The 25,051-nt window shown below is 42.1% G+C and overlaps 1 protein-coding gene across 2 annotated transcripts in view; it reads right to left on the bottom strand.

Moving 5' to 3' along the window:
• LOC125452745 (cAMP-specific 3',5'-cyclic phosphodiesterase 7B-like) overlaps positions 1-25,051 on the bottom strand; it is a 151,683-nt gene that overhangs the window by 6,046 nt on the left and 120,586 nt on the right. For both annotated transcript variants that reach the window (XM_048531503.2, XM_048531504.2), the window contains exons 8-12: positions 20,854-20,985; positions 17,747-17,838; positions 17,152-17,296; positions 12,140-12,236; positions 1,037-1,117 (exon numbers count right to left, since the gene is read on the bottom strand). In XM_048531503.2, the coding sequence (XP_048387460.1) occupies positions 1,037-1,117; positions 12,140-12,236; positions 17,152-17,296; positions 17,747-17,838; positions 20,854-20,985 (547 nt within the window). The remainder of the gene's footprint in view (positions 1-1,036; positions 1,118-12,139; positions 12,237-17,151; positions 17,297-17,746; positions 17,839-20,853; positions 20,986-25,051) is intronic.

The raw sequence follows: 25,051 nt of genomic DNA, 5'->3' as shown, positions 1-25,051 counted from the left end.
CACGAATGTCGGTGGGGAGTTCCTGGACCCGGTCGGGGGGGTTGGGGGGAGTGAAGTCCAGATAGGTGGAGATGAGTTCAGTGGGGCAGGAGCAGGCGGGTTTGTGGATTTTGGGAAGGAGATAGATGCGGGTGGTGCGGAGTTGGGTAACAATGAGGTTGGAGGCTGTGGGTGGGAGGTCACCTGAGGTGATGAGGTTGTGGATGGTTTGGGAGATGATGGTTTGGTGCTCGGAGGTTGGGTCATGATCAAGGGGGTGATAGGAGGAGATGTCAGTGTGTTGGCAACCTGGCCTCGACGATGTAGACAGTGCGCCATACTACAACTGCGCCTCCCTTATCCGCAGGTTTTATATTGAGGTTGGGATTGGAGTGGGTGAGAGGGGTGGAGAGGTTGAGGTGATCGACGTCTCGACAGCAGCTGGAGATGAAGAGGTCGAGGAAGGGTAGGAGGCCTTGCTTTCTGGACCACTCTCTCTGTTCCTCCCTTGTCCGCTCCACACTCTCCTTATCCCACCCCGTTGACCTGTCCGTCCTCCCTGGATGACCTATCTCCTCCCTACCTACACTCACCTTTTACTGGCTTCATCCCCACCTCTTTGACCTGTCTGTCTCCTCTCCACCTATCTTCTCCTCTATCCATCTTCTCTCTGCCTCCCCCCCTCTCTCTTTATTTCAGAACCCCCTTCCCCTCCCCCATTTCTAAAGAGTGGTCTAGGCCCGAAATGCCAGCCTTCCTGCTCCTCTGATGCTGCTTGTCCTACTGTGTTCATCCAGCTAGACGCCTTGTTACCTTAATCTCTTCCACCTCTCTTCAATCTTCAAAAATTCCCAACACAAGTTACAGTTATGGAATAAAAGCTGTAGTCCCAAACAATACTCTTTTTCATGGTTCAGAAATCCAAAGTAAGTGGAAAAAAAAACTTTCTTTGGCTTCCTTTCGACTTCAATACTCGAAACATCCCTAGCCTCTCCATTCTCTTCAAGGTCGAACACAAATTGAAGCTTGTCCATTGCATCATTGCATTTTTTTTTACCTATTTGTATGCTGGGAATGGTGTCTTTCTGTTGATTGCACAGTGGACTAACTTCAAACTGAAACCGTTGCTCTAGGTCACCTGCAAACCAAATAAATAACAGATTTGAGGAAGACATTGAATTCCAACCACAAGAAACATTTAAAGTTAGACCTGTTTTAAAGTTACAAATTCGGAGGTATAGAACCGCATCTTGAAACGATCACTGATTTGAAATCATCCAAAATTTTTTATTTGGTTACTGAGCTAAGGATTAATGGAGAAGAAAAAGATAAATTAATTTTCGACATCTATTTCGACTGCATCGACAATCCTTGCTGATAGACCATTTGAAAGATTCATGACCCTCTGCGTTAAGAGATTTCTCCTCATCTCACTACTTAATGATCATCCTGTTGTGAGGCAGTGTCACATCCACCTTTCTCCTTCCCCAATCCCAGGCAATGTTCGGGAATCTCTAACTAGGGAAAACAACTTCTCAATGTCTTCCGTGTCAACCATCATCAGAATCTTTTATGTTGCAATGAGATCACTTTCACTCTTCTAAATTTGAATACTGCTTCAAATAGATGCAGCCTTTCATGAAAGATCAATTCTCTGAACCCAGGAATCAATCTAGTGAACAATTGTACCATTTCTAAGGCAAGTATATCTGTTCTCAGACATGGAGACCAAAACTATATACACTGTACCAGGTATGGTCTCATTAAAGTCCTATACATTTTTACAAAAATCGTTCACATTATGTGGGTCATGCTGGCTAGGCCACAATTATTGTCCATCCCTACTTGCCCTTGAGAAGTTGGCAGTGAACTGACTTCTTGAACCTCTGCAGTCTGTGAAGCGTAACTACATTCGAAGTGCTGTTAGGAAGATAGTTTCAGGATTTTGACCCAGCAACAGTGAAAGAACTGTGATGTAGCTCCAAGTCAGAGGTTTGGATGAGGGATACTTGCAGAAAGTAGTGTTCCCAAACATCTGCTGCCTTTGTCCTTCCAGGCAGGAGAGGTTTTAGATTTGGAAGATAAAGTTGAAGGTACCTTGTTGAATTGTTTCTGCGCATCTTGTAAATGGTATACACAATAGTCATTGTGGTGGAGGGAGTGAATGTTGATGGTGGTGGCAGTCAATTGGACTACTTTGTCCTAGATTGTTTTATTGGGGATCCTCGATGCAGCCCTGGCTCAAATGCTGCTTTCACCTTATTCTCGCCTTACTTCAGCAGTTCAGCTCTTTTGTCCATGTTTGCAGCAAGGCTGTAATGGTGTTAGGAGGTGAGTTGCTCTGGCCCAAACTTAACTGAGCATCAGTCAGCAGGATATTTCTGAGTAAGTGCAACTTGATAGCATCTTCCATCGTTTCGTGGTTGAATACAATTATGTTTCTGCTAATGGCCCATAGCATCTCCACAATGCCCTAGTTTTGCATGGCTAGACCTGTGCCGTATAATGGAGATTATCCTTAAGGTGAAGATTGAGCTTCGTCTCCACAAGGACTATGCAGTGGTCACTCCTACTGATACTGCCATGGAAAGTGCACCAGCATCAGGAGACTCCAAAGTGAGGTCAAGTTGGTGTTTTACTCTCTTATTTGTTCTTCCCCATCTGTTGCACTCCCAGTCTGTCACCTATGCCCTTTAGGACTTCACCAGCTCATTCAGTAGTGGAGTTATCAAGCCACTCTTGGTGATGGCCATTGAGGTCCCTTGCCCACAGTACATTCTGTGGTCTTGCTACTTTCAGTGCTTTCTCCGAGTGGCATTCATTATGAAGGAGGGCTGATTCACAAAACAGGTGGGAATGGTAGATGGTAATTAGAAGGAGGTTTCCTTGCCCATGTTTGACATAATACAACGAGATTGTATTTGCAAGGCTATCTGATTAAGAAAATACCATTTCTTATTAGATTCCAGCATATTCATTATGACTAATGTCAGACCAACTGACCTGTGGTTCTCTGCATCTTCTTCTCTCAATTTTGAATAGCTACAATACAATTGCTAATTTCTAATTCTTTGGACCTGTTCTAGAACCAAGGAAATTTTGGAAAATCAGAAACTGTGCAACCACTAGAAGTAAGGTCAACAAAGCCTTAACAGACCATGAAGCTGCTCTTTCATCACATGACTGGTGGTTGTTTATCCTGAGGGCGACCACACCTCAACTGAATGGAAAGGTTGGGATGGAGAGTGGAGAATTACACCCATGCTGTTGGCATTACTCCTTATTGCAATCTAGTCATCCAGCCAACTGGCGTAATCAGTCTCATTATGACCATTATCTCTGTAGCAACTGTTTTAGAACCCCAGAATATAGGACATGATGTCTTATGAAATTGTTCAGTTCTAATATGGGAATTTTCTCTGAAACTTTTACCCTGCTAATATTGATCGACTCTCTTGGTCCCTTGCTTACCGACTATTTCTACCATGCAATTTGTGGCCACTATTGTGAAAACACAGAAGATATTTATTCAGCATCTCTGCTATGTTTCCATTCCACCTGATAATTTCCTGTCAATGCTTACTTTAATCATTCTCTGTTTTAAAGCTCATAGTTTTTTTTTCAAATCTGATTTTTACATTCCTTGCTCATTTAATCTCAATATTCTATTATTACTATTATGATGCTCATTTGCTCTCTCATTCGATATTTTTTACCTTTAAATCAACTTTTTGGTGGCTCTTTGATGCTTCCAAAAAATCCTAATCTCAGATTTTCCACAGTTCTTTGCAATATTGTAATTCTCTTCTTTTAGAACCATAACAAAGTTACAGCATAGCAACAGGCCATTTAGCTCATCATATCCGCACAGATGAAGAAAATTTTGCTGCCTGCTCCTTCCAGCACCTGGTCTGTAGCCTTGTGGGTTACAGCGTTTTAGATACAGATCCAAGTTCATTTTCACTGAATTGAGGACTTCCACTTCAGTCACAAACTGGACAATGAATTTCAGACACTCACCACTCTGAGTGAAAATATCTTTCATCATGTCCCCTTTAATCCTTCTCCCAGTCACATTAGATAGGTTCAGTATTAAGTTACCCCTCAGCTTCCACTGTTCTAAGGAAAAAAAACTTTCGTCTATACAATGTTTGCTGCAACAATACCTTTCCTATATTGTAGTGACCAGAATTATACATGATACTTTGCAGGCTAACCAGTGTCTGAATTACATAAGTTGTTTTTTTTTATTCAATAGCTTGCTCAATAAGGAAAAGCATCCTGCATGGCTTCTTTGCAACCTTTTTCCTGCCCCTATAAGGGCCTGTGAATAAATTCTTTTAATCCACAGACAGGTTTTCTTGCTGAGGTTTTGTTTTTAATTGAATGCTTTTGTTCATTTGTTGCCTTAAATATTTCCCACTGTTTATTACCATTGATTTTAGTCTATTTATCCAAGCAACATTAGTTAGTCCTCATACTCAAATAATTGGCTTTAAGTTTAAGATTCTTGTTTATGACTATAAAGTTATAAGATGCAAGAGCAGAAGTAGGCCATTCATCCCATCAAGTCTGCTCTACCATTCAATGAGATTATGGTTGATAATTTTCAGCTCCATTTTTCTGCCTTTTCTCCATAACTGTTGGTTCCCTTACTAATTAAAAATGTCTATCTGAGCTTTTAATATATTTAATGATCCAGCCTTGACATCCCTCTGACATAAAGAATTCCACATCTTCAGTACTCTCCAAAAGACAAAAAAATCCTCCTCATCTCTGTCTTAAATGGGTCACGTTTACTCTGAGATTATAACTCTGGTCCTACACATTCTCATAAGGAGAAACAATCTTTCCACATTTACCCTGCCAAATCCCCTAAGAATTTTATATGTTCCAATAAGGGTGCTCTCAAAACGATCAAGCTTTGTGTGGGAAGACTGGAATATGTCAGTTTAAAACTAAATATGGAATTCAATTATATGATGATGACTTTATGCCAGGCAATCTCTTATGATGAGATTACTAATTAAATATATCTTACTGCATGGACCAAGATTTAAAATGACTTTTTCTCTACTTTGTGCCACAAAACACTGTGCCAGAAAACTCCTGCAGAAGTTTTCTACAGATACACTTTCAGACTATCACTGATTTGCCCAGTCTACATAAAGACTATGAACTCTATGAATATTACAATGACTGGTTACAAGCCCCAATAATTTCTGACTAATGGTACAACTGTTGTTAGGCAGCCTATAAATTACTCCGACTCCTGTTTTCTAATGTCCATTTCCATCCATACTGATTCTACTTCCTGATCTTCTCAGTCAAGTAATTTCTCATTGCTGTCCTTATGCTATCCTTTGTTATCAGGGCTATTCGTTTTCCATTTACAATCCTTCTGTCCTTTCACATTGTGTGCATCCTGGGATATTTACTTCCTAACTGGCTAGGGGTAGGAGTGAAGGGAGGCATGCCTTCAGCTTCCATGTTAGTTCCCTGGTTCCATTCACCTTTCAGCCATTTTTCCAGAGGTGAGTTTGGCAGAGTTACCTACACATGTGTCACATGCAGCCATCTGAGTTTGTCAATAAGCTAATATTCAATCCCTAGGCAGCAGTCAGTGCTGCTGCCTGGAGAAGGTCTCTTGACAGTGGAACGGGAGGGGGTGGGGAATGAGTACTCCAGAAAGTGCTTACACCACCAACCCCAAAACCTGCCTGGATACAACAACAGCTGCAGGCTGCCATGTATGTTTCTACCTACTGCGTATGTACATGCACCACCACTACAGCACAACCCGAGGGGGTTTTTCTGCAAAGGTCAAATTTATTTTCAGAAGCTGTAGACAGGGCACCTCGTTCATCCTGTAAGGGCATCCTGCTGCTGGCGCTTTCAAACTGGAGGGTGTCATATTGGCTCTCCGAGAACACTTCTGCTGTTCTTAATTGGATGACAAAACTACTTTAATTGGCCGTCATTGGCCAGTTCAGGGAAAAATCACAGACGGATCACTGTCTTTCACAGAATGCATGATCCTGATCCCCATTTGAGCCTGATGGTGAGCTGCTGACATCTGCCGGAAATCCTAGACCATCTCTCTTTCTTAAGAATTAGCTCTGAACAATGTCCCTTTAAAATGCTACAACTTCACTTATCTTGTGACAAATGCTTTGTGTTTTCAGACGTCTTTTTTCAAACTGCTCTCAGTTCACACATCAGAAGATGAGTGATTGTATGATCAAATGGACTAGAAATGTAATTCATATCTGTTTCCCAGAAACTTAGAGCCAGTATGGAGATGAAACACAAGTGACATTATCAGTAATGCTTTGAGTTTCACCCAGCTGGACAAAAGTCAATTACGATTCTTTTTGAGAAATGCTGTTTAATATGAGGATAATTTATTTCAATTAGGATTTAATAGAAACATAAATTTAATTTCCCAAGGCAATGAATCAGAGCCTGAACTCATTTCTCATCACCGGTTCTTCCAGTTTTGAGGATCTTAATTCTTATTATCCCAGTTCTTTGTGGATTTAAGTACAACTAACTCTTTTTTATTTGAAAAGATGAAATTAATATTTCCTCCAGTCTGAGCAGATATGTTTGTTCTGCATCCACCAATACTGTTCCAAATCAAAACTAAGAAGGTGTATGATGAGACCCGGGAATGATTCAGTCTGTCCATCTCTTAGTCTTTGATTGTTTTTAGATTAGATTAGATTGCCTACAGTGTGGAAACAGGCCCTTTAGCTCAACAAGTCCACACCACCCCTTGAAGCATCCCACCCAGACCCATCCCCCTATAACCCACACACCCCTGAATACTAAGGGCAATTTAGCATGGCCAATCCACCTAGCCTGCACATCTTTGACTGTGGGAGGAAACCCACGCAGACACGGGGAGAACGTGCAAACTCCACACAGGCAGTTGCCCGAGGCTGGAATTGAACCTGGGTCCCTGGCCTTGTGAGGCTGCAGTGCTAACCACTGAGCGACCGTGCCGCCCGGTTGTGGTCAGCAACTCCTTGCATAGGCAAAAAGAAACTTCAAACTGTGTCCTATAATACATTTGAGAGTGCCAGTGCTCCGAGATTTTTATGTGTGTAAATTAGATCTAGAGTTCTCTGTTCAAATTCAGGGATACAATGGCCTAGTGGTATTATCACTGGACTACTAATTCGAAAACCCAACCAAAGTTCTGGGTGTAGTGATTGTAATGAGGTCAGCCAGGTGGACCTCAAAGACAATGAGCTCACTGATTGGGGCTGTTAATCTGGTCCAATCAGGGAGCCCTGGCTGACAGATATGAACAGGAGTGTCAGACAATCTGTTCACTCTCAGAGTTGGCCCTGAGGGAGTTGGATCAGTGTCAAGGGTGCCCCATATGTAAATAAAGGGTGGTGACTTGGTGATGAGATTTGGCCTCTGTGGAGTTATTTCCTTGGAGGCCCAGTTTCAAATACCACCATGGCAGAGGAGGTGATGGCCTAGTGGTATTATCACTGAGCTGCTAATCCAGAGATCCAGGGTCCAGGGTTCAAATCCTGGCATGTAGTTAGTGGGACTTGAATTCAATTAGAAGTCCAATGATGATCATGAATCCATTGTTCGTTGTTGGGAAAAACCCATGTTTCACTCGAATCCTTTAGGGAAGGAAATATGCTATCTCTACCTGGTCTAGCCTATATGTGACTCTAGATCACAGCAGTGTAGTTCAAGCTTGATTACCACCTGGGCAATTAGGGATGGGCAATAAATACTGGTCCAGCCATTAACACCCTCATCTGTGAGTGAATAAAGCAAAAATTGTGCAAACAATATGTTTTGGAGAGGACACAGAGGAAGGAAAGCAAGCAAAATAATCAAAGGTTAAAGAAATGGTTTGCAAGATAACAGAGCAGAAGGTCTGTGAAGAACTGCTAGTAATTACTGACTAATGTAAGATATTGGGTGGAAAAATAAATGTTAGACTTAGAATTTAATTTCAACATAGGATGTGTCTAGTAGGACAGAGGACATGTAGTTCAGAAATGACTTATCCTGATGGCAAATTAGTAGAATTATTACAAGACCAATGATATGTTTTTTGAGCCTGAGGAAACGGGAACTGCGTAAATAAAAATGGAAAGAACTGTAGATGCTGTAAATCAGGAACAAAAACAAAGTTGCTGGAAAAGCTCATCAGGTCTGGCAGCATCTGTGAAAAATAAAACAGAGTTAATGTTTCGGGTGTGGCGACTCTTCCTCTGTGTGTAGATGGGAACTGCATCCCACCAAGACCTAGTCCCCATCCTATCCCCATAACCCCATATAAACCATAGCTAACCCACCTAGGCTGCACAACCTGGACACTACGGACAATTTTGCTTGGCCAATCCACCTAATCGACACATCTTTGGACTGTGGCAGAATATTGAACCACCCGGAGCAAACAAACGCAGACAGTCACCTCAGGCCGGAATCAAACCCGAGTCCCTGACATTGTGAGGCAGCAATTCTAAACACTGAGCAACCCTTAGGGTCACTTTTAAGGTCTTACAGTAGTGATTTTGAAAGGGCTGGAGAGGTTGTTGTGCTTTTAGAAACTGATCAACTGGAGGCTGTAGAGAACAGAGACAGCGTACTGAATATTTTTGAGCAAGGGGAGGCAATTCAGCGCTCAAGCTTTCCCTGCCATTCAATGAGATAATTGTGGATCTAAACTGTGGCCTCACTCCACATGCCTCCTTGTGCTCCTATAACCTTTGACTCGATTGTCAACCTAAGATCTACCTAATTCAACCTGGGCAAATGTGAGGTGATGCATTTTGGAAGATCAAATTCAAGGGCGAACTATACAGTAAATGGAAAAGTCCTAGGGAAAATTGATGAACAGAGAGATCTGGGTGTTCAGGTCCATGGTTCCCTGAAGGTGACAATGCAGGTCAATAGGGTGGTCAAGAAGGCATATGGCATGCTTTCCTTCACTGGGCGGGATATTGAATACAAGAGTTGGCAGGTCATGTTGCAGTTGTATAGGACTTTGGTTCGGCCCCATTTGGAGTACTGTGTACAGTTCTGGTCGCCACATTACCAAAAGGATATGGATGCTTTGGAGAGGGTGCAGAGGAGGTTCACCAGGATGTTGCCTGGTATGGAGGGTGCTAGCTATGAAGAGAGGTTGAATAGGTTAGGATTATTTTCATTAGAAAGACGGAGATTGAGAGGGGACCTGATTGAGGTCTACAAAATCATGAGGGTTATAGACAGGGTGGATAGCAAAAAGCTTTTTCCCAGAGTGGGGGACTCAATTACTAGGGGTCATGAGTTCAAAGTGAGAGGAGGAATGTTTAAGGGAGATATGCATGGAAAGTTCTTTACACAGAGGGTGGTGGGCGCCTGGAACACGTTGCTAGCGGAGGTGGTAGACGCAGACACGTTAGCGTCTTTTAAGATATATTTGGACAGGTACATGGATGGGCAGGGAGCAAATGGACACAGACCTTTAGAAAATAGATGACAGGTTAGACAGAGGATCTTGATTGGCACAGGCTTGGGGGGGTGCCGAAGGGCCTGTTCCTGTGCTGTAGGTTTCTTTGTTTCTTTGTTTCAAACTATAGTGATTGATGAGGAATTTAATCCTAAATCTAGAGTCATTCGGCACAGAAACAGACCCTTCGGGCTAACTCATCCATGCCAACCAAATTTCTTAAACTAAACTAGTCTCATGTGCTTATGTTGACCCATATCCCTCTCAATGTTTCATATTCCTGCACCTGTTCAATAGTCTTTTAAGTGTTTTAACTGTACCTGCATCTATCGTTTCCTTTGCTTGTCCATACCACATACAAACTATTACACTGTCTCCTCTCACCTTATATCTATTGCCTTTAATTTTGAACTTCCCTACCCTAGGGAAAATACCTTTGCTATTCACCTTATCCATGCCACCCATGATTTTATAAACCTCCATAAGGCCATGCCTCAATCTCCTACACTCCTGTGAAACAAGTCCCAGCCTAACCAGCCTCCCCTTACAATACAAACCCTTCAGTGCCAATAACATGCTTGCAAATCTTTTCTGTACTATTTCCAATTTAATAATATCCTTCCTATAACAAGATAGCCAGAACTGGAAACAGTACTCCAAAAGTGGCCCTCACCAATGTAACTAGTGACCCTTGTAATCTAAATCCTCTGTTTCCTGTTAGCCAGTACTCTCATCCATACCAATAATTCAGTCCACTGTCAACCTTTATGCTGCACACAAGAAATTTGACCTGTCTGTAAATGTTGCCAAAACAAAGTTCAAATCAACCCATATATGGTCAACTGACTATTCCAATTTCAATATTCACTCTGGAGTACATTGAGTGCTTCCCATACATTGTCCTCTCCAAACTGAGTAGGAGATCCAACACCACAACAACTATACCAGTGCAGCTTTCTCCACACCAAGGCAGCAAATATTTGACATTAAAGACCTCTGCAAGTCAACGGAAGTTCTACTGTAAAGAGTTCATCACACCAGCACTAAGAACTGAGAAGTTCCATCAACAATACCTCTGCCATACCCTCCAAGTTCAACGGAATGACTGCAGAATGAACAATAATATCCTCCTTGAAGACAGCTGAAGAAGCACGTCAAAATCAATTTTGATGATTTTTGATGATCAACTGTGTCGAAATGGTCTTCCCAGACAGACGGATCTGTTTTTCAACTCTCAAATGGCCAGCATTGCTTGTGATGATAAAGAAACTGTTTCAAAGGCACACTGAAGGTCTCCTTGAAGCATGGCAACATTGACATAAATAGGTGGGAGGAGCTTGCTCTCACAATTATTCAGAATGGTGACAACTTGTCCATCAACCTGTTTCATGTTTTGCACTTTAATGAGTCTGAGCAGTGGCAGAGGTGAAAAGAATAGGAAGCAAAACTTGCAACTCCAAACTCTTACACTAGGAAGGTGATCTCTCTCCCTTCCCTATCATGGCCTCTAGCATTAGGTTTGCATCAGTGTTGAAGCTGTTCTACCTCGAGTGCTAGTTCCTCTTTATTTCTTGCTTTTGTCTAAAGGAGAAGGCTTTCACGTAAACTACTGGCTTCTCCCTTAGGCCAACCAGCGATGACTGCCGTGAGTGTCTCAATAGGTCCTACCCAGATTTCATCTGACCTATTTCCACTGCTACCTCAACTAGGTCTAATTAAACAGAAAAAGTTGTCCCCAAATCAGTTAAGGGTTCACTCTAGGAAAAATCTGAACTTTCCCACCAGAGGCAGAATTCTGGCCATAGTAGGGCAAGGCAATAACAAACTCTACTTCCAGCACCGTGGATAAAACTTTCAGCAAGTGATATCAAAAATGCATTTGGACGGGAGGCTGACTTAATTACCAGAGCAAAGTAAGGTTTGATGGGCAAATGGCATTTTCCTCTTCTGATGCTGCATATGGCAAGAAAAAACCTAGTTCGGTACACCATAGATGAAGTTTCTTGGCTAGGTCTGATAGCTGTATTAATCTAGTTGTTGAAATAATTTGGCCAGCAGGTACAAAGTTCTATCAAATCTGAGACCTTTCATCTTTCAATGTTGCATTCACCTCAAAAACAAAAGGGAAACAGACCTCAGAAAGTAGTCTCAAAAATTGATCTTGATCTATCTGACAGACTTGACCGTGAATGGGGGATGTAAAAAAAAACTTGCATACACTTTTAAGATAATAGTTCCTAATTATCTGACTATTATTGTTTATTTCTGAGGAATCTTACAGACATTTTCAGACATGGTAGTGATACACATATATTCCTACATCCAGTTAGTTCCAAGATAAATATACCCAGGTGTTTTTGCCAGTCAAACTGAAAAGTAAGTGCCTTTTTATACTCTTCCGCATGAATTTCTAAAGCAGGAATTGGTTTGTTTCCTCTAGAAAAATTAAAGTTAGACTATTTGTAATTCCATTCATCATAGTAGAATTGATTATTTTCTCTCTGCTAGCTTTCTTCCTGTTTTTAAGTTTTTTTTTACACCTGTTGGTTTAGTTGGAATTTTTTAAAAAATGCAACACACCCTCTTGGGCCACTTAAAATGTTACGTGATGGCTATGCTCTTGGCAAGGGTCATTTTACTCAGAATTGGTTGAAGTCAAACAAAGTTCGGGTTGGCCCTACAAACCTTGTCTATAGAATTCCTCACAGACTTTCTCACTCCATTGCTTGCTCATATTCCAAACTCGACAAGGATTACAGATGTCTGCACACTTCAGTGCTATCTGAAATAAAAATCAGAAACAGAGACATGACGTATGACAATAGCAACGAAAAGTTGTGTGGTTTTCTTGAACAAACCAACATGTCACAATATTACACATGTAATATTCTTTGAAATTGCTGCATACGAGGCTCCACAGATATAGGTTGTTAATTACAAACCAATCTAAGCCCAGGAAATAAATTAATACTACAAGGAAAAGTCTCACATCATTTGCTTCATTCATATCAGATTATGTACACCTGTAGTAAGAAACTTACATGGCTGTTCATTCTTGACTGCTGTATAATTTTTCTTAGGTCTTTGCAATAACTTGCAGTAGCTCTGCAAAACCACGTAAAACATCCATTTCAGGCAGCATAGAGTGGAGAGGACATGGTGGGTGTGATCCTTTGTATTTCAGTTCATCTGTTTTCACAAAAAGGGATTTGTGTCTTCTCTGGGTAGTACGAACTGCAGATGCCGGTGAATCTGAGATAACAAGGTGAGGAGCTGGATGAACACAGAAGGCCAAGCAGCATCAGAAGAGCAGGAAGGCTGACGTTTCGGGTCTAGACCCTTCTTCGGAAATGTCTCTTAGAGATCAGTCACAGATGGGATCTTCCTTATTTTCAAATCTCCAAGTAGTAGCTAATACTCTGTGGAGACTGTAGAAAGGAACAAGGAAAACTGAATTGCAATCTGCCTTAGAGATTTGCAAAAACAATCCCCCTGTAATGAGGTGGGAAACATGACTGGGCGATTCCTGGGAATGACCGCACCCAAGCGGAGGCACTTTAGTTTTAGTGCCTGAAATGGATGCTTGCAGAGCTACACGGCGAAGCCTTTAGCTTTTGTTGTTAAATTATGTTTTATTAATGTATTACAGGCAACACTGAAGAATTATATGGCAAGCACCACATCAACAAAAGTGTAGTTACCCCTAGGAAGGTGAGGCAGCAAGCATTCTGGAAAGTTGCGAGTTAATAGGGTTAATCACCACATGCTGGAAAACTCATAACCACAAAAATGCAAGCACATATTGTACTCTTAAAAAGAGCTTTTTGAAAATACAAATTCACAGACTAATTAATTATGTCATATCATGGTGTGGGTAAGGTTAACAACTTGAACAGCATTTGCCAGGCTTCTGAGCCCACGGAGAAACTCCCTTAACGCAAGGGAGCTCCTCAGCCTCATGTTTTAGCATTTCCTGCTCCTCAGCTATTTCTGCACCTTCAAGAAAGGGGGCTATGCACCTTTAAGTATAATGAGCAAAGGCAGTGGCTCCAACTTCATATTTTCAGCAGCCATTGATACATTGAAGATGCTAAATGTAATGATAACTTTATTGTTGGCCATATTGTACTGCCACTGTGTCCAAGCAAATGGCCAGCCTAACAGCCTGTGTGGTTTCAATGTCAACAAAACAAAAATTCAGTTCAAACGTATCAGCGTTGATCAAATGGTGGAGTAAACCTAATGGGCCAAATGGCCTGATTCTGCTCCTATATGTTATGATCTTTCTTTTGCAGCTCAATGACAGTTGAAATAGGATTCGTCTGTGTATTCCAAGTCTGGCCTCATTGTCTCTCCAAACTGGACACTCCACAGGCAACCTTTCATATCCCATTATCACATATGTTCAAGATGTCAGTTCTTTGATTCAGTTGACAGGTTTCAATGTCATTGGATGAAAGGGTAATTTCAATTCAGACAGCTTTGTTTATTCCAACTGGGTACATGACCATGTATCAATCTGTGGTCAGTTGATCACTGTAGCCATTTTAGGTCATGGATTTGTCCTTTTGAAACCATTTCAGTCCATGAAAGTTCTCAGTTGTTAAAATCAGACATCGAAAGCTGAAATTGACAGTCAATATATTACCATCATCAGGACAAAGGGAAAAACCACTCAACAACACATCAATCTGCATGGATCTGGAGGGGAATGGTGATCTGCTGCCACTTAGCCCAGCAATCATTTTTGCAATGCCTCATTTTGATACACCCTAAAGTGGGTCATTCTGAAGTAGAGTCATATCAGACTTGAACTCTGTTTCTCTCTCCACAGATGATGTTAGACCTGTTGACTTCTCCTGAATTTACAATTTTTATTTCAGTTTTACAGCATCCGCAGTATTTTGCTTTTATCTGATACAACTTTCATGTCTGGTGGAATAATCAAAAATATTTTCTTCTCCCTAACTGCACAAAATGTCACTATAAGACGGTTAAGGAAGAAGGGATAATAGAAGAAGGGTAGCACGGTGATAATGATATTGGTTTAGTGATCCATACAGCTGGACTAATGCAATGAAGATCAGTTCAAATTTCACTACAGCAGCAGGAGGAATTCAAATTCAATTAATTCAATAAACCTGAAATTAAAATGCTAGTCTCAATAATTTGATAATAAAACTATTGGATTGTTATGAAAATAAACCCATCCGCTTCAAAATAATATTCGGCAAAGGAAATCTTTCATCCTTACCCAATTTGGTCTTCATGAGACTGGTTGAATCTGAACAGCTACAGAAAAGAAAGTAGAATGGAAATAAAGCAGACAGACCACCCACCATCAACCCAGGTACTGGATGTAACAAATGCACATCCTTCCCAGCTGACTCCATAAAGTCCTCTTCATTAACATCTGTGGGTTTCTCAGAAAAGCAAGAAAATTGACCCACACAATAGTCAAGCAATGTAGTCATACTCACGGAATCAAAGCTTACAACCGCTATTTCAGAGTCTTCCATCACTACCTCTGGCCTGGCCTATCAGTAGGATCAGAAGTGGTGGCACTGTGGTGTACACTTGGGAACGGAGTCCTCAGCACTGACCCTGGATCTCATTAAGTCAAGTCAAATATTCTTAAGAAAAACTTCTGATTACCACATACCCTAATGACAGCCCTTCCCTACCAACTCAGCCCTAATTCCCGTAATTCATCAGTGGTCTTTGATACTGAACACCACGTGAAACAGTGAGGTTAACAATGGTCAGAATATTTAATGGGTGGCTTATTTAATGTTTATCACCAAGAGAGGCATGGTGGCACTGCCAATGACAGAGCTGGTCTTATCCAGGTAGGTAATACTTCTCAGAATGGGCCTGTAGTAGATTGGGAGAGAAACAACTCACCCTCGTTAATTTGCCTGTCACAGATGCATGTGTGCGAAACAATATTGTTAGTAAGGACCACAGTGAAAAAGTCTTGTCAATGGCTAAGGACACCCTCACTGATGGCATTACCACCATATTAAATAGAATAGATTCAGAAAACATGCAGCAACTCAAATTTATGAGGAATTTACAATGTGCTTTGTAAGCCTTCAAAAGCAGCAGGATTGTATTCAGTCATTATATGTTTGCTCATGATCTAACATTTTGCCCACTCTACCATTATCAACAAGACAGGGGACCAGCCCTAGTTCAGTGAAGAGGGCAAGAGGACGCGGCAGAAACAACACCACGCATGTCTGAAAATGAGTTGTCAATCTGGTTAATGTACAACACAGGACTACTTGCATGTCAAACAGCAAAAGCAGGGTGTCACAGTTATGGCCAGGTAATCCCACAACCAGCAATCAAGTCTAAGCTTTGCAGTCCTGCCAAATCCAGCCATGAGTAATGGTGGACAATTAAACAACTAACAGGAGGAGGAGGCTCCACAAACATCCTCATCTTCAATGATGAGCGAGCACGGCACATCAGCGTAAAAGACTAGGGACAAATCAGAAGCATGGCTAAATCATCTCCACTTGTACAGATGGGTGCAGCTCTAATAATAGTCAAAGTTATAGGAAGGATATTATTAAGCTGAAGAGGGTTCAGAAGAGATTTACTAGGATGTCGTTGGGAATGGATGGTTTGAATTATAAAGAAAGGCTGGATTGGCTGGGACCTTTTTTCACTGGAGTGTCGGAGGTTGAGAAGTGACCTTATAGAATTTTATAAAATCATGAGAGGTATAGATAGGATTAACGGTTGTCATCTTTCTCTTAGAATGGGGAATTTCAAGACTAGGAGACACATTTTTAAGGGGAGAAGAGAGAGATTTAAAAAAGACATGAGGGAAAACTGTTACACACAGGGTGGTTTGCATGTGGAATGAACTTTCTGTGTGAGTGGTGGATGTGGGTACAATTACAACGTTTAAAAGGCATTCAGATCAGTACAAGAATAGGAAAGTTTTGGAGGGAGATGGGCCAGGAGCAGGCAGGTGGGACTAGTTTAATTTGGGATTATGTTCGACAGGGACTGGTTGGACCGAAGGGTCTGTTTCCCTGCTGTATGACTCTATGACTCTAAGAAGCTTAACACCACTGCAGACTAAGCAGCCTACTTAATTGGCACCCTGTTCACTGCCTTAAAATTTAGTCCTGACACTACCAATGCACATTGGCAATAACGTTTACCACCTTCAAGACAAACTGTAGGAACTCACCTAGCCTCCTTCAATAGCACCTTCCAAAATCAAAACATCTAACATCTCATGGACAAAGATAGAAGATGCAATGGAAATACCACTATCTGCAAATTTTCCCTCCTAGCCATTTACCATCCTGAATTGTAACTGTGTCTATGTTCCTCTACTGTGACTAGGTCAAAATCCTGGAAACTCCTTTCTAACAGCAGTGTGTGTGTACCTACACCCCAAAGATTGCGGTGATATAAAAACCTTTTCAACAGTAATTAGGAATGGGCAATAGAAGCTGACCTGAACAGCGACACCCACAGCACATGACTGATTAAAAAACAAAAGAAACAGAGACGACAACAAAAGCAATTTATCACTCCTGACACTATCAGCCTATGTCTTCTTTAACTGTTAATGTTGCGAAAAGTTAAAAATAAAATGCCTTTGCAGACTTGCAAGACTGAACTAGTGATTTAGGGATAATCAGTCTGCTTGTTTTGTCCCATTAACCTACCTGAAGTATGAAGTGTTTATGATCTGCATCTTCCAATGATAAATCTCTGTTGTCCAAATGAGTTTTCATTCTTGTAAGAAACTCGTTTTGTCGGCTAATATCCGTGGCCAGAATGAGAGATCCTAACTGTTGCTCAATATCTTGTCTGCAATGACAGCAAATTACATTATTCTCTTTGCATTAAGCAAAGAAGAGATGCTTTAGAGGACAGTGCCTCACTACATAGAGAAAGAATACTTCTATCATTCGCCTCCCACCAACTTTATTTGCTGTGCATATATGATTGCATTTGCTTATTTCTGTAGCCCTGTTCATGTTGGAATATGCTCATTTATGGAGTGAAATGAAGCCAAAAGAAATGGCATAGATCCCAACACTTTGCAAGGAGAAGTGAGAAATACTAATATTCAATGTTGTTTCCACGTCACCTTTTGCTAGCACATATTCACCAACTAATTCAAAATTGGTTCACTTCCCACCTCATGCTCATTTCACAACTGAGTGCTGCTTTAAATCATTATCCTTTATTAAGTATCAGGGGTGCACTATTTTTAAACCAGAGTGTATTGAATTGCTATAAATGAATATTACTCACATCATTTCCATGGGCAAATGAGCTAGCAGACCTGATTCTCGGAGCATTCCAACTGTTGATCTCCAGTGGTGATTCTCCAGGACAGAGATATTCTTAAAAGAGAGAGAATTAAATAAATGAAAGATATTCTTATTTCCATAATGGCTCAGTCAGTAAATGAATAATCCATTGTAATACCAAGCTACCAAAACTGGAAGATCCCTGGCCTGAACCTGGTTTGTGCTGCGTTATTGAGTCTCAGTGGGACAATACAATGGGATTACTGCATTTGAGCAGGGCTAACGAAAAAATATTGTGCTGATTTCTACATTAATCACTTCTCTCAGTTTGGAATAGTTTAATCTCTGATTGAGACCTCATCAATCGAGATTGGGAAGTTGTATTACAAACAGCTGTGAAAGGTATACGTCCCTCTTCCGCACAAACCCCACCTCTTCCTCCGTTACATTGATGACTGTATCGGCGCTGCCTCTTGCTCCCCAGAGGTGCTCGAACAGTTCATCCACTTCACCAACGCCTTCCACCTCAACCTCAAGTTCACCTGGGCCATCTCCAACACATCCCTCACCTTCCTGGACCTCTCAGTCTCCATCTCAGGTAACCAGCTAGAAACTGATGTCCATTTCAAGCCCACTGATGCCCACAGCTACCTAGAATACACCTCCTCCCACCCACCCTCCTGCAAAAATTCCATCCCCTATTCCCAATTCCTCCGCCTCCACCGCATCTGCTCCCAGGATGAGGCATTCCACTCCCGCACATCCCAGATGTGCAAGTTCTTCAAGGACCGCAATGTTCCCCCCGCAGTGGTCGAGAACGCCCTTGACCGCGTCTCCCGCATTTCCCACAACACATCCCTCACACCCAGCCCCCGCCACAACCGCCCCAAGAGGATCCCCCTCGTTCTCACACACCACCCCACCAACCTCTGGATACAACGCATCATCCTCCGACACTTCCGACATCTACAATTCGACCCCACCACCCAAGCTATTTTTCCATCCCCACCCTTGTCTGCCTTCCGGAGAGACCACTCTCTCCGTGACTCCCTTGTTCGCTCCACACTGCCCTCCAACCCCACCACACCCGGCACCTTCCCCTGCCACTACAGGAAGTGCTACACTTGCCCCCACACCTCCTCCCTCACCCCCATCCCAGGCCCCAAGCTGACTTTCCATATTAAGCAGAAGTTCACCTGCACATCTGCCAATGTGGTATACTGCATCCATTGTACCAGGTGTGGCGTCCTCTACATTGGGGAAACCAAGCGGAGGCTTGGGGACTGTTTTGCAGAACACCTCCGCTCAGTTCGCAATAAACAACTGCACCTCCCAGCCGTGAACCATTTTAACTCCCCCTCCCATTCTTTAGATGATATGTCCATCATGGGCCTCCTGCAGTGCCACAATGATGCCACCCGAAGGTTGCAGAAACAGCAACTCATATTCCACTTGGGAACCCTGCAGCCCAATGGTATCAATGTGGGCTTCACCAGCTTCAAAATCCCCCCTTCCCCCACCGCTTCCCAAAACCAGCCCAGTTCGTCCCCTCCCTCCACTGCATCACACAACCAGCCTAGCTCAGCCCCTCCCCCCACTGCATCCCAAAACCAGCCCAGCCTGTCTCTGCCTCCCTAACCTGTTCTTCCTCTCACCCATCCCTTCCTCCCACCTCAAGCCGCACCTCCATTTCCTACCTACTAACCTCATCCCACCTCCTTGACCTGTCCGTCTTCCCTGGATTGGCCTATCCCCTCCCTACCTCCCCACCTATACTCTCCTCTCCACCTATCTTCTTTTCTCTCCATCTTCGGTCTGCCTCCCCCTTTCTCCCTATTTATTCCAGAACCCTCACCTCATCCCCCTCTCTGATGAAGGGTCTAGGCCTGAAAAGTCAGCTTTTGTGCTTCTGAGATGCTGCTTGGCCTGCTGTGTTCATCCAGCTTCACACTTTATTAGCTAAAACACTTCAGTTAGGATAACACTTTTATCCATAGATCTATGAACTCACCATAGAAAGCATGAAAAAAATCCAAGATAACAAGGTGTGGAGCTGGATGAACACAGCAGGCCAAGCAGCATCTTAGGAGCACAAAAGTTAGCGTTTTGGGCCTAGACCCTTCATCAGAAAAGGGGGAGGGGGAGAGGGTTCTGAAATAAATAGGGGGAGAGGGGGAGGCGGATAGAAGATGGATAGAGGAGATGATAGGTGGAGAGGAGACAGACAAGTTAAAGGGGCAGGGATGGAGCCTGTAGAGGTGAGTATACATGGGTAGGTAGGGATGGGATAGGTCAGTCCGGGGAGGACGGACAGGTCAAGCGGGGGGGATGAGGTTAGTAGGAAGGAAATAAACAATAAACAACTGCACCTCCCAGTCGCGAACCATTTCAACTCCCCCTCCCATTCCTCAGACGACATGTCTTTCCTGGGCCTCCTGCAGTGCCACAACGATGCCACCCGAAGGTTGCAGGAATAGCAACTCATATTCTGCTTGGGAACCCTGCAGCCCAATGGAATCAATGTGGAATTCACCGGCTTCAAAATGTCCCCTAACCCCACTGCATCCCAAAACCAGCCCAGCGCGTCCCTGCCTCCCCAACCCGTTCTTCCTCTCACCTATCCCCTCCTCCCACCTCAAGCCGCACCCCCATTTCCTTCCTCCTAACCTCATCCTGCCCCCTTGACCTGTCCATCCTCCCCAGACTGACCTATCCCCTCCCTACCTCCCCACCTACACTCACCTCTATTGGCTCCATCCCCGCCCCTTTAACTTGTCTGTCTCCTCTCCACCAGAACTGTGAATGTTCACTGATGATTTACAGTGTTCAGCATTATTTATGACTCATCAGTTACTGAAACAGTCAGCGCTACATGCAACAACATGTAAATAACATTCATGTTTAGATTGCAAAGTGGCAAGAATCATTGGCCTCAGTTCAGGGCCTTTGATCCTGGTCTAGATCTTTTTTATAACTACACTAAACCTGATTAAATCAGTTCAGTGGAATTATTTCCATTAAAAATACTCTACCACTGATACTACCCCTTTCAGCTGCCCAGTACACCAGCAACACATTGCTGAAAGAACAATTAGTTAATGTGTTTACCTGGTATAAACTGGCTAGATGGTGTTTGGTTTTGATCAGAAATGGTTGGTTGACTCCTGGATGATCAACATCGTGCGCAGCAGCTGCTGTCAAACCAAGCATGATGTCAAGTGGTGTCAAAAACCGGGCGAGCTTTAATGGAAAAGTAAAGTGGAAAAATGAATATTAAATATTTTTAAAGTGTTTAGGCCATTACTAAATATTATGCCCAGCAGCTATTAATATTCAAATGATAAAAAGCCTTGAATATAATCATATCTACGAATATAATTACGCTGACAGCAACTTCAGGTTTCCTACAAAGTTGGATGAATTGCGAACAATCGATAACTCGTGTGAAGTATATATTTCCAAACTGTTTACAGTGTTTATACATCACCTCCTTGATGCTGCACATTTGCATTCTTGCCTCATTATGCATACTTATCCAATTACACACTTCAACCCAGTTGCAGAGTAATCTTTCAATATATTCACATAAACAAGCGAAGCATACTGAGAATCATCAATGATGATCACATTTATCAAGACCCCGAGATGTTCTGCAGACACCAGGAAATATCTCTTCTATTCTAGTTCTGTGGATAACTATGGATTCTGTGGCATAACATTATGTGAAACTGGAGTAGAAGGAGAGAAAACTGCTCCGACCAATGAAATGATCAAGAGTCAGCGGGCACAGTTTTGAAGTGTTTTGCAAAAGAAACAAATATGAAGCTAGAATAAATCTTTTCACACAGCAACTGGTTAGGATCTGAAATGCATTGCCTGGAAGTGTGGTGGAAAGGTCCAATTGAGGCATTTAAGACAGCATTGGATGATTAGTTAAACCAATGATTCGGGTTATGGAAATTAGGCAGTAGACTGGCATGCAGTTAAAATGCTCAGAGAGCCAGTTCAGACACAATGGACCGAATGGTCTCCTTTTGTACTGTAACAGTTTTGTGAATCTGTGAAAGAAAGTATTTGGAAGGCATATTAAGCTGGGGGTTTATGCAGTTGGTCATTTAAATCCAGTTTTGTGTTTACAAACCAATATATGGCTTTGTAAAAGGTTGAACGCCCAGACTTGGAGCTTACAGTTATAGTAGAAATCTTTATTCTTTGTGTTTGTCGATCATTTGGATCTTTAAATTAAAAATCAATGGCAATTCTGGAGAATACCAAATTAATTGATTCTGATCATTATGATTTGCAATCTAAAATTTTGAACGCAGTTATACACTAGACAAGAACCTGGTGTGACTAAAACAAAAGAAAAATACAGTGAATGTCTGTAAATAAAAACAAAAAAATTTCCCAAAGGCGATGTTAGCTCCATGACACTCTGAATCCACTCCTCTATCACCACCAACATCTCATCCATAGCACATTCCTCTACAATTGCAGGAGGTGTAACGTTTGCTTTTTTAACTCCTCCCTCTCATTGTTCTAGGCCCCAAACGCTCTTTGTGGGCAAAGCAATGATTTACATGTACTTCTTCGAATCAAGCCTCCTATAGTTTCTGCTCACCGAGTGGTCTCCTTTACATGGGGTAGGGCAAACAGTTTGGTGACTGCTCTGTGGAGCACCTCCATTCAATTCTGCAAATGTGACCCTGACCTTCCGGTTGCTTTCCATTTTAATGTCAAGTGCTCTCATAATTGCAGTTCTGCCGCTCTGTTCCAGTGAAGCACAGTACAAGCTGGAGGAACAGCACTTAATTTTCTATTTAGGCAGCCTTCTGTACGCAATACTACGTTCAGCAACTCCAGACCACAAATTCCGCCCTCCATTTTGTTGCAGCTTCCTCCTCCCACTCCACCCAGTGTCTGGTTTTCTTGGTAATGCTTTCAAGCAGGATGGATCTTTAATCTGCTATTGATACCTACTATTAACATCTGCAATGTATCTATCTCTTCTCTACAATTATCAGTTATTTAAAAGAATAAAAAGACGTCAGAAATCAGAAGCAAAAACAGAAATTGCTGGAAAAACTCAGCAGGTCTGGTAGAGTTAATGCTTCCAGTCCAGTGACTCTTCTTAGGAATATTCAGAGCAGTTCTGAAGAAGGGTCACTGGACCCAAAATGTCAACTCTGCTTTCTCTGATTTTATATCTGATGTAAACACCAAGTTTCATCCATCCTGGATCACTCGCTGCACGTAGTTCTTGAGTTGTGAGAGACCTTTAGTTTCTGTGCATGACACAGATATTTATGCCATTTGATTGCCTTTTGCAAACATAGGTGCATACACATCTTACATGTAATATTAATATCCTCTCTTGACATTATGCAGTAGGACACAGACTAATTCTTTAGGTATAAAATATTTATCACAACACATTTCAGTTAAGATGGCAGCAGAGTAAGACCCTTCAGCTGGAGATCTTCTGCTCACCAGCATCTTTTCCTCTCTTTTTCTTTTTTCCCTCAAGCTGCAGTTTTTCTTTCCACCGCACACCCCCCCATCAATTTTTAACTCCTTAAAGAACCCTACCTGGAGGCAATGAAGAATGGAGTCTGAGAACTGCCTGGTACAGGAGACAAGTCGTGGCCAGAGTGGCTGTGTCCCAGAAGCGCATCGTGGACGGAGCCTGGAGCGGGATCAGAGTGAGCGCGGGCCGAGCTGGGAGCAGCGCGAGTGCGGGCCTAGCTGGGAGCTGAGTCGCGGCCAGAGCCTGGAGTGGGAGCAGACTAAGCCCAGACTGGGCCAGGGGACAAATCCTGGAAGTTAGACCTGGATAGAGGTCAGTTCGTGGAGGCAGGAAGGTCTTGTGTTCTGAAGCTCGACAGGCACGGATTTGGTGGAAAAGGGCTATAATGTGAGTCCTTTGAAGGCACTTATTATTCTCCATCTGGACTTTTAAGATCTGTATTCCCATGCTAGTCTATTTTTGTACTATTTCAATTCTGTAATAACACAAACAGTATCTGCACCTAGGTATCCTGCACCTGAGATGGTGCTGAGAGCTGACATTACAAATTTTTCACTGCACTAATTCGAGTGCACATGACAATAAAGGCTATTCTATTGTCTCCTATTCTATTTTAATATTATTCTCTTCTCTTTAGATGCTAATAGACAGTTTTATTTATTTCTAACTTTTGTTATTTGTTACTTATCAGCACAATCTTTAAGATATGAACAATAATCCACATGTGTAACCTAGAAATGTGTCTCATATTTGCTTTTGATCCCTGTACATGGCCTTTGAAATGACTCACCACTGTCTGATTACCCTGCCCTTTCCTCATGCCCTTTAAAAGTGCTTTACAAAATAATTCTTTTAACAACTAACAACAACAAAGCTTTAGCATAGAAATGTAGGTAACTGAACATTATATAATCACCTATGGCTTTATTCTTTATACAGTGAAAGCCCCGAGATAAATAGATTTAAAAAGTTCCCAGAGAAACTTTAGCATTTCTTGATATAAATACACTTGTGTGAATGCATCATCAACAGCATAAAATAAGACAGCCTGATTTGTCTTCAACCTCCTTTGGAGACTAGTAGTCTTCTTTCTAAACAACAGCAGTTATCAATGAGAGCTGTGATTTCATTCAACATCAATTCAGATCGAACACCAATAAACATGAAAGAGGGGATATTGAACAACATTGTTCCAGAAGTAAATTTGGGCAATTTTAAATTAAACCACAAGAATGTTTGTGAAAAATCATGAAATTCAGGTTCCAGTCTTGTAATGACCATTACATTGTTCACATTTGTGCCTGGAGAAACTGCTGAAGATCACACTGGCCTCTAGTCTGTGGTTTGCAATAATAACGTTGAACCATTTTAATTTCTATACAAATATGAGGTACGTACACAAATGGACATGTAATATCAAGTCGCCACATTACTCATATACCTCTTAGTTTACAGACAGTGGAAAGGATTTATTTCTCTACGTGTTCAGGTAATTACTTAAAATCCAAAATGCTGTGACACTTGGCACCATTTTAAAGCTTTATTTGTGCATGTGCAACTGTGTGGTAAAATCATCAAAACAACATTAGGAATTTGTTTTATTTTACAAATTTCTGATATTATGCCATTGCTGCACCAGGAGCGTGAGACTGCCATCTATAGCTCAGCAATTCTTGTAAGTCACGAGCCTACAGTTACTTCTCACTTGGACTTCTGGCAGAATGAATGGCACAATTGTGCACTAAGAAGCATTTCCCAGTGTCTTCAATTCTTCAGATG

The sequence above is a fragment of the Stegostoma tigrinum genome, chromosome 4 (genome assembly GCF_030684315.1).
Source record: "Stegostoma tigrinum isolate sSteTig4 chromosome 4, sSteTig4.hap1, whole genome shotgun sequence".
In the NCBI taxonomy this organism is placed as follows: domain Eukaryota; kingdom Metazoa; phylum Chordata; class Chondrichthyes; order Orectolobiformes; family Stegostomatidae; genus Stegostoma; species Stegostoma tigrinum.
The sequence above is the reverse complement of the archived record's forward strand: the minus strand, read 5'-3'. Positions and strand labels throughout refer to the sequence as shown.